Source organism: Bubalus kerabau, chromosome 7 (genome assembly GCF_029407905.1).
Source record: "Bubalus kerabau isolate K-KA32 ecotype Philippines breed swamp buffalo chromosome 7, PCC_UOA_SB_1v2, whole genome shotgun sequence".
Taxonomy (NCBI): Eukaryota; Metazoa; Chordata; class Mammalia; order Artiodactyla; family Bovidae; genus Bubalus; species Bubalus kerabau.
The window spans coordinates 114,354,560-114,370,243 of NC_073630.1; the positions used below are offsets into that span (position 1 = coordinate 114,354,560).

At 44.6% G+C, this 15,684-nt stretch overlaps 1 protein-coding gene across 8 annotated transcripts in view; it reads left to right on the top strand.

Moving 5' to 3' along the window:
• Window positions 1-2,174: 2,174 nt before the first annotated feature.
• Window positions 2,175-15,684, top strand: part of CPEB2 (cytoplasmic polyadenylation element binding protein 2) — a 68,903-nt gene continuing 55,393 nt past the window's right edge. For 5 of the 8 annotated variants that reach the window (XM_055589119.1, XM_055589120.1, XM_055589121.1 and 2 more), the window contains exons 1-3: window positions 2,175-4,090; window positions 6,946-7,227; window positions 7,983-8,072. In XM_055589119.1, coding sequence (XP_055445094.1) covers window positions 2,414-4,090; window positions 6,946-7,227; window positions 7,983-8,072 — 2,049 coding nt within the window. In that variant the 5' untranslated portion in view covers window positions 2,175-2,413. The remainder of the gene's footprint in view (window positions 4,091-6,945; window positions 7,228-7,982; window positions 8,073-15,684) is intronic. The other 3 variants (XM_055589123.1, XM_055589125.1, XM_055589126.1) reach the window with 1 other exon arrangement.

Genomic DNA, 15,684 nt, shown 5'->3' on the forward strand with positions numbered 1-15,684 from the left:
TCAAACTTTAGCCCAGAATGACACCATTTGGCTTTTAAAATGTATGCTCTCTTTCTCTACATTGCACTAACTGCATTTTAATGGATGATTGAGCTAATTTTAGTGCCTGCCTTTTCAAGATTTGTCTTGGATCCTCAGATGAGTCCAATCAAATATAACTTTACTTAGGAAAAAAAAAAGAAAAGATTTGTTCATTTTAAGATTTTTATATGCCTCAGTTGCTGAACACTTTCCTTGCAAAATGGGTTAGTATTAACAGATATGTCAACAGGTGTTGTGAAAATAGCTATTTATATTTTTAATTCTGAGGAGCTCAGCTTATTTTCCAGACATTGCTAATTTAGAGTAAAAAAAGAATCCTCTGGTTTTATATTTTGCTTGTTAAAAATGGTTTTGAGATTACTAATTCAAACTAATTTTCTATACATCCACTGATTTCTAAACCATTTATGAGTTGTTTTTAAAAAGTACTTTCTCCTTATTTGAAGGCAGTGTCAAACTTAGTTCATAGACAGGAAAACATAAACGTTATACATAGAATGTATCTTCCCCATGGAATGTTTTTCTCTCTACTGTATTTATTTTGATTTGTATAAATTTAAAACACTGAGGTAACAAAAGCGGGGATGAAATTTAACTAATAGAGAATGAGGAGTCATAAAAATGTACACTCCTGCCTACAGCAGTAAAACTGTGCTAATTCACAACACGAAATATTTAATCTTAGTTCAGTTGTAAACCCAAACCAGATAAGACTCTAAACCCATTTCTATTGCTTTTGAGATTATTAGTCTATTTGAATCTATTTTCTAGAGTTCTTTGAGTAGTTTTTCTCTGAACGCCAAGAAAAGTTAAAATGGCAAAAGAGGAACATAAAATTCAGTAGCTTACTAGTATGAATCACTCTGCTGTTCCTTTATCTAGACCCTCATATACATATCTATCTACTTCTCGATGTTAAATGTTTCTTGAGGAAATACACAGGTTGGGGGCCTCTTCCGTCGCTTCCAACAAGAGCTCTACCATGGAAAGCTCTCCTCTTCCGTTTTGCAAGTCTCAACAAGTCGGTTGCTGAGTCAGAATCTCCTTTTCCTCCCCGTTGTCAAGAAGTCTTTCTCCCTTTAAAATTCATAAATCTTTGGAAATAGTTGGGGCTCCGGGGGGAAGGGGCGGAGATGCCTGAACGAGCGCGGCTCGGGAGGAGTCGCCCACCCCGCAGTCCCTCGGCCCCGCGCGGGGCGCGCTTTCCCGACCAGGAGGGCTGGGGAGCTGGCCCAGCTTTCCCCGGGAGCTCGCCGCGGGGTCCGCGTCTGCGTGTAAACCGCCGCGCGGGGCCGCGGGGTTTGCGGGGACTTTTGTTCGTCACCACTGAAGTGAAAACGTTTGGGACGCGGCCGGGGCTTCGTGTTTCCACGACAGAGAACACTTCCCCGCGGCGGCGGGAGGGCGGATGACAGCACGCGGCGCGAGAGGCTAAAAAAAAAAAAACAAAAACGGAAACCCGCGCGAAAAGGCGTTTTCCAGGGCGAGCCGCCCGGCGGCCTGCGAGGTGGCCGAGCCCTGCACACGCGTGCCGGCCAGAGGCCTCCCGCGCCAAGCCCCGGGAGGGGGACGCGAGGCGCCGGGGTCCCCGCGCGGCCGCTGACGCGGAGAGCCACTCCCGGGCCTCAGTTTCCCCCGCGGGCCAGCGCTGCCTAGAGCGGACCCCTCTCCCAGCGGCCTCCCGTGACCCAGGGCAGGGCCCTGAGGGAGACGCGGTCGGAGGGCAGGTGGCGCGCGCGACCTGCCGCAGACTCAGCCGGGACCCCGCGCCCAGAGGAGCGGTTGCCCAGGAACCGTCCGAGCCACGCGCGCGCGCTCTCGTGAGCGCGCGCCGAGCGCTCAGGCGTCGCCGGCCGCCCGCCGGTCCAACCGGCCACTCCTTTTCCCGGACGCGGGGGTAGCCTGAGGAGACGCGGCGCTCGCGCTCGCGCTCCCCCGCGCCCTCCCGAGAACGCGAGCGCGTCCCCGGCCCTCATCTGTATATTCATAAAAGGCGGGGTGGCGGGGGAGGCGGGGCAGTGGGGGGTGCGGCGGCCGCGGGCCCGCGCGTGCCGGGACGCACCGCGGGGGGCGGCGCGATTGTGAGGTGGCGCTGACGCACGTTCCGGGATTCTTAAGCGGCCTGGGCGGCGGCGGCCGCGGCGGCGGAGCCCGAGCCGGTCTCGGGAGGTGGCGGTGAGCGCCGCGAGGGGTGACGGGGGCCGAAGTCGGTGCCCCCTGGCTCAGTCACGGTGTCCCTCTCTCACTGACTCCCCCGCCCCACCTCCTTCCACCACGGCCGCTCCGCCTCAGATCCGGCGGCTTCTTAGGCAGGGCGGCGGCGGCGGCGGCGGACGGGGCGCGTCTCTTCCCGCGGCCGCCGGCCTGATAAATGAGGGACTTCGGTTTTGGGGTGCTGCACACCGCCCCTCTCCGAAGCAACAGCCCCGGGTCCCTGTTCAGTGGCGGGGCGTACTGTCCCTCCGCCGCGGGACCCGCCGCCCCGCTGCCCTCCGCCACGCCCTTCGGCCCGCTCTCGCCGCCGCCGTTGCCTGTCACCGGCTTTTCGGAGGCCGCCTCCCCCTTGTCGATCCCCCTCGGCTGCGGCGGCGCGGACCGCTCAGCTGCCGCCGCCGCTGCCGCTTCCTCTTCCTCCCCGTTCCTGGCGCATCAGCAGACCATGCAGGATGAGCTGCTGCTGGGGCTGACACAGCAGCCGGCGCGGCCGCTCTCGGGGGCGGCGGCCACGGAGAAACTCCCCAACCACCACCCCGGCGGCGGCACGAACGCGGGTGTGACCCACCTCCTCCCCTCCCAGGACTTCAAACCGAGTCTGCACCACCCCTCCTCCTCCTCCGCCTCCTGCTGCTGCTGCCGCCGCACCTCCTCCCCGCAGGACTTCAGTAAGCGGCAGCAGCAGCAGCTGAGCAGCCAGAAGAGGAAAGAGTTCAGCCCTCCCCATCTTCCCCACCCTCCGGACTCGAAGCCGCTGCCGCCGCCGCTCCACTGCCCGGGCCGGTTCAGCCCGCCGCCGCCGCCGCCCGGCCAGCTCCTCCAGCCGGCGCCGATCGCCCAGCGCCAGCAGCCGCCGCCGCCGCCGCCCCAGTTCAGCCTCCCACACCCGCAACACCTCCCGCCGCAGGACTTCGCCCCGCGGCAGCGCCCGGCCGACCTGCCCCCGCTCCCGCAGCTCCAGCCTTCGCCGCCCGCAGCCTCGCGGCGCCGCCACGGAGGCGCGGGCAGCCCTCGCAAGACCCCGGCCGCGGGCGAGGGCAGCGCCGCCGAGCCCCCCAATGCGGGCTTGGCCCCCTCGACGCCGCCGGTGAACCCCGCGCCGGGCTCCATGGAGTCTCCCAACCACCCTCTGCTCAACAGTCCCAGTAACCTCCTGCCCGGCGGGGCGCTCGGCGCGGGCGCCTTCAGCAGCCTGCAGAGCCCAGACCTTCCGCACCCGGGCGGCGGCGGCGGCAGCGGGGGCGGGGGGCCCCCCGGAGGAGGAGGGGGAGGCGGCTCCGCGTCGCCGCCGCCGCTGCCCGGCTTCGGCACCCCCTGGTCGGTGCAGACCGCGTCGCCGCCGCCCCAGTCCCAGCCGCCGCCGCCGCCCCAGCAGCCGCCGCCGCCGCCGCCTCCCCAGCAGCCGCCGCAGCCGCAGCCGCAGCCGCCGGGCTCGTCGGCCGCCACCCCGGGTGGCGGTGGCGGCGGCGGCGGCGGCTCGCTCAGCGCCATGCCGCCGCCCAGCCCCGATTCGGAGAACGGCTTCTACCCCGGGCTGCCGTCGTCCATGAACCCGGCCTTCTTCCCGAGCTTCTCGCCGGTGTCCCCGCACGGCTGCGCGGGGCTCAGCGTGCCGGCGAGCGGCGGCGGCGGCGGCGGCTTCGGGGGCCCTTTCTCGGCGGCCGCCGTGCCCCCGCCGCCCGCCATGAATTTACCTCAGCAGCAGCCCCCGCCGCCCGCGGCGCCGCAGCAGCCGCAGAGCCGGAGGTCGCCCGTCAGCCCGCAGCTCCAGCAGCAGCACCAGGCGGCGGCCGCCGCCTTCCTGCAGCAGAGAAACTCCTACAACCACCACCAGGTAACGGCGGACGGGCGGCCGCCCGACTGCGTCGCGGGGCCGGGGAGACCGGGCTCAGCCGAGCGGCCCCGAGGAGCCGCGGCGAGGGCCGCTCGCCCGAAGGAGGGGGACGCGGAGGGCGGTGAAAGGGCCACGGGACTCGGGCCGCCGGCTGGGCAGGAGGGCTGTGGCCACCGTGGGCTGTGGGGCTCCGGAGGCGGGCCCGGCTGGAAGTGGCCCCGGCCGGGCGCCCCCTCGAACACCCCGGCGCGGCGCTGGAGGCTGGGGCCGGGGCGGCGGGCGTGTGGGCGCGACGTCCCCTCCGGTTCCACGGAGCGGGCAACCCCGAGGCTCCGCCGGCGCCCCCCTGGCCGGGCGGGCGGCCGGGCGACTAGCCGGTTGGCTTCCCCGAGCCCGGGAGACGCGGCGACGCAGCCGGGGTTCGGGGACCGAGGGGCCGGCGACGCGGGACCGGCGGGCTCGGGCGGCGGCCTCGGGAGGAGCGGCTGTGGGAAGCGAGCTGGGGAAGGATTACCGGAGACGACGCGTGTGGGCAGCCCGTGAGCCTCCGCCACCGTCCAGTGAGGGAATGGCCGGAAAGGCCTTTTTGCTTTGGGGTTTCGTTCCTCCTGAATTGGCCGGAGGGAGCCGTCGCGGGCGAGGCGGTGGCCGCCGCACCGCTTATCCCGGCGGGACCCGCGTCGGCGAGCGGCCGCCGGCCAGCCCTCCTCCCGCCGACCTGCCTCCCTCCCCGCGTGGGTCGGCCCCCCGAGCTGTCAGATGGCTGAGGAGGTCGGTGCTCCAAGCTTGTTTCACTTTCTGTGCCTCTCAAGGTTTGGGTAATATCTTGTAGGTTTTAAAACTAAACGAGCCTGCGATTAGTGTGTTACCTTGAAGAGAAGACTTTTTCTTTTTCTTTTTTTTTTTGGTGGCTTTAATCTTCTCTTGAAGATCATTTTAAGGGGGTATATTTTAAGGGGGTAGTGTAGCTATGAAATCACAACGGGCAGGTTATTCATCCGGGTCCTTTCTGAAATTCAAGGACTGTGTTGTTATCCTGTCAGGACAACGTCTGAGTGACCGCTGGGTTGGTTAGTTGACATTGAAAGAGTATTTTGTTGTTGTTCTTTTTTTTTTTAATCTAGTCAGCATTTATTAAAGTGGTTATTCTGTCTAAGGCCACTTCAGTGATTAAAGACTGAGAAGCAAAATTGGACCTTAACCTTAAGTATTAACTTACTGATGTAACTTTTTCCATTGACGGGTTAGTTTTTAAGGATTAACCTTTTCAAGAGGTGACTACTATCTAAATTAACCCAAGTAACACTTAACAGTCTGTTTAAATTAACCAGAATAACAGTTAACAGCTTTTGTTGAATCACTCCACTGGTTTCTCCCTGAGAAAGGAGAATGTGGCCTGTAAGAGTTGAAATTAACTAATTTTGAAATAATATGCCACTTTTCCATGATTTACCTGATCTTGAAGAGCTATCTTTTGGATGTCAGGGTCTTTCTTTTTTAACTGGAAACCTGTGGCGACAATTATCAATAGGTGTGTTTGTGTTCTTGAGGCCGTGGACTATTATTAGAAGACTGTATACAGAGATCCATATTTAACAGTAATCCGCTTTTTGTCAAAAAGAAGGGTCTCGCAATGGAGTGTAAAAGGTCACCCAACTATTAAATGGAATTTTAGATCACTGCAAGAGAAGTTTGAGTACTGTGTCCATGAGGAAAGTAAGGCCCTCAAGAATGAGGGATTTGTCCATGGACCCTTAGCTATGCTTTTGAAATATGTAGAGGGGGAAAGGGTAGTATATATTCATGGTTATGTTAGCATTAAAAAAATTTTTTAAACAGGTACTATAGACCAGGTTTACGCAAAAAATAGGTTTAAGAGTGTTTGACTTAACAGTAACTTATTAACTTATATAGTAACTCTATGACCTATACTCCCTTTGGCTCAATGTTACCACAAAATTATTAAATTATAAGATTATTGACAATATAATTGCTAGCAATTAATACTCTTCAAAATCTACAGTTATAGCCTCTTGGAGAATTTTTCATTCTTTGATGACTTAACTTTTCTTGCCATTGGTTCTGTTTTGGAATATAATTTATTTTTGAAAATGGATGACATTAATGGAGACTTGTATTATTAAGAGCTCTACTAGAATGATCAAAGTATATGGTCTTCTCAGTGTATCCGCCTATGGATAATAGCAGATAATAACAGTTTCTTGGATAGTTAAGTAAAATAACAACTACAAAAATTTCAAAGAAAGTACATTAAAAGTGGAATAAAATATTTTAAAAGTTGAATACAGTGCAAAAAAAAGAGAGAGACATTTCTTGTATTTTCTCTATCCCCCAAAGGCATTTTTATTCCATTCAATAGAATAAAGCCATATGTTATTAACCACTTTTACAGTGATCATATTTCACTCATATGATTGGTATATTTTAATAAATAAAACCCTATTTTAGTGGTATGCTTAGCAGAATATGATTGCGTAAAGATCATAGTGTAAGTTATATCTTTAAGGATCTTCAAAGTTAATTTCAATTTTTATCTTTAGTTTTTTCTTCATATCTGTCATGTATATGGCTCTCTTGAAGGGGAAAAAAAGTAACTGCATGGTTCTGTTTTAGTAATTGTCGTGAAATATCTGCTTGATTCATTATAATTTATGTAGACGAGAGTACGAAAAGTCACCTAGCATTAAGTGAATATGTTTTCATATACAAGATCTCAAGTCTATTAAACACTCATTTTTTAAAAGATTATATGAACTCTTAACTCAGGCCTAGGTTTGGATTTCAATTATAAACTCTTTAAATGCCTGTAACTTAAATAGATGTGTTTTCCCCAGCCTCTTCTGAAACAATCTCCTTGGAGCAACCATCAAAGCAGTGGCTGGGGCACCGGAAGTATGTCCTGGGGAGCGATGCACGGCAGAGATCACCGTAGAACTGGAAACATGGGGCTTCCAGGAGCTATGAATCAGATATCTCCATTGAAGAAACCGTTTTCTGGTAATGTCATAGCACCACCGAAATTCACTCGCTCTACTCCATCACTGACTCCAAAATCTTGGATTGAAGATAATGTGTTCAGAACAGACAACAATAGTAATACACTCTTACCCTTACAGGTAAGAATGGTGTGTAAATGGCCTTGTTTCTAATGTTAATCTTTCAATATAGGAAACTGGGTGGTGGTAGTAGTAATAGTATGATAAAGTTCATGGATTAAAATGAGAAAGCTCTGATGTTTAAGTGTCTATCACAGGATGAAATACTTATACAGAGAAAATGAGACTAAAAAAAATTCTCTAAACACATAATAGAAAACAAGCTTCATTAAGTATAGAAAAACCCTGCTATATTTCTTAAATTCATATTGAAGCTTTTTAATTTGCAGCTCCTTGTGAATGCCTTATTAATCCTTAATAGGCCACCAAAATGAGTTTCTCCTCCAATATAGCTAAACTAAAATATTTAGTAATTGTTCATGAATTTGACTATGATTAGCTGTATGTATATTCAAATATAGTTAGTGCAGCTCTGATCAAGGCAAAATAATATTAGGGTGTTTTACATTGAATTCAAATTTGTTCACTGATTCAGTGACTTTTTCTAAATGTGGCCTAATATTTATGAGGATTAGACATTTTTTCAGACCCTTAATATTTTGTTGATATTTTAAGTTAATGAAGTCCCCTTATATTATCTAAAATGAGAATATCTTTCCCTTAACACTGTTAGAGGATGGAACAAAGATACAAGATAGAACTTTTGATTGTTTTTTTTTTTCCTTTTCATTCTTTGTTCCTTTTTTTTTTTTTTTGTGGGTGGGTATGGGGAAGAGAACTGCTTGTTTCTGATGAAAACTTCTATGCTATTGAAGGTGAGATCTAGTTTGCAGTTGCCAGCTTGGGGCTCAGATTCACTCCAAGATAGTTGGTGCACTGCAGCCGGAACATCCAGAATAGACCAGGTAGGCTGCACAGTGTGTACTTATCAGGATTTTGGCTAGGGGCTTAGTATTTGTATTGTGAGTAGGATTTAGTATGTACTTTTCAATTATACTTGTTTAAGCATATGTCAGAAAGCGTGAAAGCAACATATTTTTAAAGGATCTCTTAAACTATTTAAAGTGCTTCGTTTTTAAATTTGAAAGTAACTCATAATCATTTTACATTTCCTGAAAGTAATTGATTTGTTTTTGGAAAAAGGAATCATATACCCAAGTGCACCTGACTTTAAACATCAGTCAAACTGAACACCTTTTATCTCTTTTCAGAATCATTTAAACTGAACATATTTTATGTCTTTTCAGAATCATTTGCAGTTAGGTATAAAATCATATGTTTAACATCTAATCGTACATTTAATAAATGTTTTATAGGATTTTTTGGCAAACTTTTTCATGAAACATGCTGTATTTGTCTTGAGATATACTTCTAAGAAAGCCCTTAGTTCAGTTTTTCACCTTTATAAAAAAGTTTATTGTATTTCAAACTTTTTCATGAAACATGCTGTATTTGTCTTGAGATATACTTCTAAGAAAGCCCTTAGTTCAGTTTTTCACCTTTATAAAAAAGTTTATTGTATTTCTCTAAATTTTGTTACTGCTATTATATGCACTTATCTTCTCCCAAATAATCAGTTCCTTATAGAAAAGAAACTGAGTCAAACATCTGAGAGTCAAGTCTTAGTCGAATTACCTTCAAGTCCTTTATGGTTACAAAATGCTATCTCTCTTCCTGCAAATGAAATTTGAATGCATACTGGGTACCAGGTGATGAGAATAATTTGCAGGACAAGTAGAACACTCAGTCCTCACAAAAGAGGATTCTTTACTACAGAGCCCAAGCTTGAATGACCATAGACTTGACATTGTGGGAGTCCAGTGAATGGAGCTCTGTTATGCGTAGTTACTTTATCAACATGAAATGATTTTACAAGTAAGGACTGTATAAACAGATTAATATTACATTTGAAAATAGCATTCTAACCGGGAGGGTTGGCAGTAACTTCAGTAATCAGCCATTAGCACTTGTTTTAAATAAGTCCACCTATTTACCAAAGTAGTCCTGCCAGAATCTCCAGTTAGAAATAAGTACTCATATCATGTAATTTGTAATTTATTATCTTGTTAATGTGGCAATGTAATCCATCTATTTCTACTCTCCTCTCTTCTCCTCTCTTCTTCTTCTAGGCTATATTAGTGGCATTTTCAAGTTATGGTGTTCAAATTAAATACATAAATGCCTAGGAGATGGTATGCTAGAAGAGAAAAACTGGTAATTATTTTGAAGGTGGCAAGGGACATGTTTTTAGACAAGAAAGGACATAATTATTTGAAGAGGTTGTACCAGGAGGAAGCAGGAGGATATGTGAGGGGGATGTGTAACTGTGGAGGAAAAAGAAGACAAAGATGTCAATGAGGATCCATGGGGGTTGGGGGGGCAGATGTTGAGAGATTAGGTTATTAAGATGGCTTCAGTGGGTAGAAAAATGCTGCAATAGATGGAGGTCATAATGAAAGGGAAATTTACAAACTGGGCTCTGCAGAGGTGCCCATGGGACTCCCACAGGATGAGGGCCATCAGCCCTCCCACTCAGCTTCTCTGCTCTTATCTATGCCCTTAGGATTTAAGGTAAATTCACTTTAGGAAAAAGGATTTTGATGCATAAGGATAATTTTTTTTATTTTTATTTTTTGGTAAATTGTTGAGATATTGGCAATCCCTGTGGATTCCTGAGCCTGAAATATGAGGATGAAGTTGAGGGGAATGGTAAAGAAAAAGATAGTGGAAAGTGAACTGACCTAGAAGAAAAGGAGACCTGAAACCTGAATCTTCTTCCTCTCACGAGTTTTTTGACATTGGATGACACAGTTTATGGGCTTTCATCTCTTTGGGTCATAGTTTCCCTATCTGTAAGAGGAATGTCTAGAACTAGATCCTGAAAGGCCTTTGTAGCCAGCTCTTGTGCTTTCTTTCATCTATTGTGGCCACGTCTTTTGCTCCCTGCTTCCTTATCCCCCCTCCTTTATTTTTAGAATACAAGGGTCTTGCTTTATTTGAGGGGCAGGGGGAGCAATGGGCATTGGTCACAGGCGGTGGACGTACCCTGTATGACGTCCCACCTGGCCTTAAAAGCAATGTTGTTTTTTCTTTGAGTACCCTAAGGGTACTTATTATACAAAATTTGTTCAGGGTTTCTGTCTTTCCATAAAAGGTTGAGGTATTTGAAGTTGAGGTTCTTAGAAATACAGCAGCAGCTACAAACTAAAGCAGCAGCTGCAATTGGTATCTTAAACAGTTGGGTAGTTCCTCACTATTTGGCAAAGTTAAAATTATAGAAAATACTTAGACACTTAAATATCTGCGGAGATTATTTTCATTTCTGATCTTTTTTCATCATATACAATATTTTTATACTAATACATTTTAGTTAACAAATAAAAACATTTAACTTTTAAAATTTCCTTAAGTCTCAAATTGATTTAAGTCTAAACTGTAGTAAACCGTAGAACTAAAGTCGTAATTCTTGTACCTGGCCTAACCTATACCAAGAATGGGACGTGTAACTGGATTTAGTAAATGGAAAAGAAATAATTTTGTACATTGGTTTTATTTCAATTGTATGTAAAATTTTCAAATTGGCATTTCCTTATTTAAAATACCCCCTCTTTTTTTAATCAAAACACTTCGGATTAAAAACTTTTTAAAAACAAATATAAATTGTTATATTCATTTCTGAGTTTAAAATGAATGTATTTTTATTAGTTTCTTTAAGGCTAAATATAATACTACTTTTGTTTAAAATGCTATTAGCTACTCTTGCTAATATGCTAAGTCATACTCAAAAGTATGAATTCTAAATTACCTTAAACTTGAATTTTTAGGCAGATAAACAGGCTGCAGTATATTTATTCATTAATACTAGAATATTTTCAATGGAGAGTAAATATACTAGGAGCTGAGGTTATTACTTAGTTTATATATAGCATATCAGGTTTCTGTAAACAAACCAAGACCATGCTTTTAAAACTGTATTATAGCCTGTAAAGCCTGTGAGAGTTGGCCTGCTCTTTAGCTGAATGTGTATATATATTTTTTTCCAGCTCTAGACTTGGGGTCTTATAGATGTTCTCCCTGCAATTCCTGGGAATGTACATAAACTACCTTGAATTAATTGAAGATATTTTTTGCTAATCTTTAATATCCAGGCTATTATGATAAATGTGATGTGATAATCTGGGGACCTCTCAGAAAAATATATTTTTTGGAGACTTTATTCACATTATACAAAAAACAAGGCCAAGTCCAAGTTTTCATTTAATGAAACGTTCCTTAAATTGTGATTCTTAAACTAGATGAGTTATAGGGACACTGGTAGTTGTGAAACTGTCATAACTACTGAAAATAAGGTAGGATGGGATCTCGTTATCTGTGCTTACGATCCTTTTTATGTTTCCTATCTGTTCAGTTCTTTACTTGTACTTGATACATTCTTACACCAGGTTTTTTTTTACTTACCTTTCCATTTTTAACCATTGTGGATACTAAATTAGCTTTGGCTATTTGGGGCTTGATGTCCGTCCCCCCCCCAAATCACTATTACAGCTCTTTGTTGAGGATTAGAATAATAAAGGAAGGTCAAGAAATATATATTCATTGTATATGCAGTCGTGCTTTACCCTGGAGATATGTCTAGGGAGATACTGTTCTTTGCTTTTGGGAAGATGAAAGTCCATTTGGATGAATAAGGGATATCTCTATGTGGAACAACAGAGAATCAGATGGGAGTGTATGAGATTGAGAGCTACATTGCGTACTGAGGCAGAGCAGTACAGTATTTCATGCTCGCTCAGTAAAGTGCAGTAGCAGAGTATAATCAGGAGAACTAAACACAAAAATACAACAAAAGTTGATCTTTCTACTTAGGCAGAAGAATATCTGCCCAAGCCATCTGGTATAATTTTAAATATGATGTTATAGAGTTTTTCTATGGGCTTCTCTTGTGACTCAGATGGTAAAGAACCTGCCTTCAATGCTGGAGACCCAGGTTCAACCCCTGGATCCGAAAGATCCCCTGGAAGAGGGCATGGCAACCCACTCCAGTATTCTTGCCTGGAGAATCCCATGGACAGAGGAACCTGGTGGGCTTTCTATAATCTGCCTCTTTTTTCATAGGGAGGATACATCATTGTCAAAAGGAAAAGCTATTTACCTACCTCTTTTGAAATGATAAATAGGGTTTTGATTGTGTCAAAGCAAAAATACAACATCCCATAAAAAAGTTCCCTTTTAAGTAAGTTTAAATTCCTTTTGTTGTATTTTAATATCACTGTTGACCATATTAGTTAACTTTCAATGTTCATAATCTTTCCAGGTCATCCTTTTTAAAATTAGAATGACTTTGTTCTTTCTGTGTTTTTTAGTCTTTCTAGGAGTTCGTTGTTGCTTCCATAAGTCTTTGTGGCAAATGTCTGTATTTAAAGACTGTAGCAAACTATTAGAATATAAGAGATTGTTGTTTTTTACCATTGTTTTCTAATTTTTGCCTGTTCATTGTGGGATACTGTAATCTCAGTTTCTGAAAGCCCATTTAGTTGGGTCTTTGCCACATAGCTTTCATATTTCTGCAGTAGATTTGGATAAACTTTTTATGGTAGATTTTTACTTTTGTGAAGTATTGGCTGTTTTCAAATAACCATATAGTAATAAATGTAAATTACATTGCTGTGATTTCCCATCTTTTTATGATAATCAGTATTCCTGTGTTTATGATAACTTTAAAATGGATTCAGGATTTCCATTTAGCTTTTGAACCAATGGGAGTTTACATGAACACAATTTGTTCTAATGTCCCTGTTCCTGAAGAATGCATGAGTGTTTGTCTTGTAACCAAATTTTTTTTTTTCAGAAGTTATATTTTAATCCCTACACTTTACTTAATGGAATTATCTGTATTTTTTTTTTAACGTGACCGACCTCCAGGTTCCATTACCCAGAAAGTAACTTTTGCGAGGTCATGAGCTCTTTGCCTGCTCAAGGCTATTTTGTATTTGGTGATTTAAAAATCATGTGGGCTGCAGCTGATGCTTAATAAAGTCTAACTAAGTTAATAGTTTTAAAATAGCTTGCTATTTTCTTTGCTGAAATAGGAGTTTGTTTCATGATGAAAGACTTGATATGCAAAGGAAAATAAGGGACTTTATAAGTGGGCATCTCACTGTTTTAGTTGGATATAGGCATTAAAGCTAAAGCTGTTAATACATGTGGCTTTTTTATTTTAAAAGTAAGAGTTGCCAGAGTTGATACATTTATTGAATAACTTGCTTGTATATTTTCTCTTCATGCCTTAAATATTATCCGTGGCCTGTTGACAGTATGTATAGGATTCTGCATTAATTTTGCTGTGCTCTAAAGCAAAATCATACTCCTTGGAATGGAGGTAGAGGCTGGCCAAATAAATACATAAATCAAAGTTGTATGGGAAAGGCAAATTTGGGTGGTATTAGTTACCATTAATTAAGTTCATAGGTTGACTGAAGACAGGTCATGTCTGATTCTGTTCAGAAAACATAAGCCTGAGAAGATAGCCCTGAACCATAACACATTTCTTTGTAAGAATTTAAGATCAGTAGGCTATAAAGTATCTATGTTATATTCCATCTTAGAACCCTTTGATACAGCACACTTTTTTTAAGATTTTTGTCATGACAGTTTACTTTTTAAATTCTATATTTTAAATACATTTTGGAGCTTTGAATATAATATTTAATCCTTTATTGTGTGGTTGGAAATTCAAGTCAACAGCAAGGTCACATTGTTACCTGATACTTGTCTCAGTTTAGTTACTTAACATTTTGAGTACTTAGTCTATGGAAGATTCTGAGATTTGCAGTCCTCTGTAATTACCACCTAAAAGTGCAGTCTCTGAGCTCAACTTAAACTTTTGCAGCTTTTATGGTAAAGATAAGTACTGTTCATTCAACAAACATTTGAGAGAGAGCTATATTCCATAATTAGCAGGTCCCTACCCCTAATTAACTTAGAAATTCATTGACAGAGGCAGGAAAACCAACAAATTAGTTATGAACTCATACATGGAAGCACAAAAGATGGACATATTTGGATAGATTACAAAAATTGCATGTCATTTCTGCCCAAGTTTTTCTGTATCCCGGTTTTATTTGTTATATACTACTATAAGTCTTTTGCTTTTCCATTATTTCTATTATTTTTAAAGTGGACTTTAGACATCATCTAGTTTGATGCGATTGTTTTATTTTCTTGAAGATGGAACAAAGTCTAAAAAGGTTAAGTAGCTTCAGGTTAAGAAGCGCAATGCTTCTTAAAGTGTGGTCTTTGAACCAGCGGTCTCAGGATCACCTGGGTACTTACTGGAAATAAAATTCTCAGAGGCCACTCCAGATCTGTTGAATCAGACCTATTGAATCAGTTGATGAGTCCCAGCAAATGTGTATGTCTGACAAGCCTTCCAGATGTTTCTGAAGCATGCTTAAGTGCGAGAGTTGCTGTTACAGCTCAGTGACTGTGTGCCTCCATCCCCAATCAAGGCCATTGTTCTAGGGAACACCTGTTACTGGTGGGTGTGTTACATCTCAGGAGTCTAAGGCAAACTAAGTAAGGGGTGCTAATGTAGGTAGTGATGAAGCTCCAGCAGGATCTTCCAGGTCTAGTATTCTTTCCATCGTTCACTGTTGCTTTGCACAGTTTTGAATTCTCTGACAGTGACTTGTTTAGTCTGCAGTGGTGATCTCCCACCCCGCCCCTGCCCCCCTCAAAAAAAAAGTTTGCAACCTTCATTGAAACGTCAGAGGAGAATTTTAAAAAGTCAACATACTCTAAGAAAAGCTTCTTATGTTTTTCCTTGGCTTTCTAAAACAGTGGTTCTGGATCTTCTCTGGATTGTGGACTCCTTTGGAAAACTAAGGAAACCATAAACCTTTTCAGGAAAAAATCACATATACATGTCCATATGGAGCATTACATCATCTCACAGGTGTCATGGTCCTTGAAGCTCAGGGACCTAGGTTAAGAAGTGCCTCATTCTGATTTCTGTGGAGAATTTTTCCCCCAACTTTTCTGGTTCTTCCTTTCCTTTTTCTGTGTTCATCATTCTTTGAGAATTGGAAGTGGCCTGCCTGGTCAACCTTCCCCTCATTTACACACAATGCATAAGCACCGGGTAGGGTACACACTTAAACATAAATGAGTGGGGTTAACATGGGCAGAATTTGGGAACCGACTGCCTGGCAATTAGAAGGGCACAGGCCAGGGCTTGCTGTGGTGGCTCCCTGTATATATTTGTTCAAGGTTATTGAATGTATATTGAACAGAATACAATATAAATAAATGAACATTACAGAATCAGATTCCTTCTAGTAAGCAAGTTGAGGGGTTCGACATTCAGCAAACAAAACTTCCAACTACACAAAAGACTTGGTTCTGAGGCTTGATGATATAGGAAACTTGCTGCGGTGAGAATTCTTTCGCCCTTTTCTCCCCTGCCTTCATTTTTTGCAACAGTGGGTAGAGGGGAGAGAAGATTTGGAAATGCAGAGA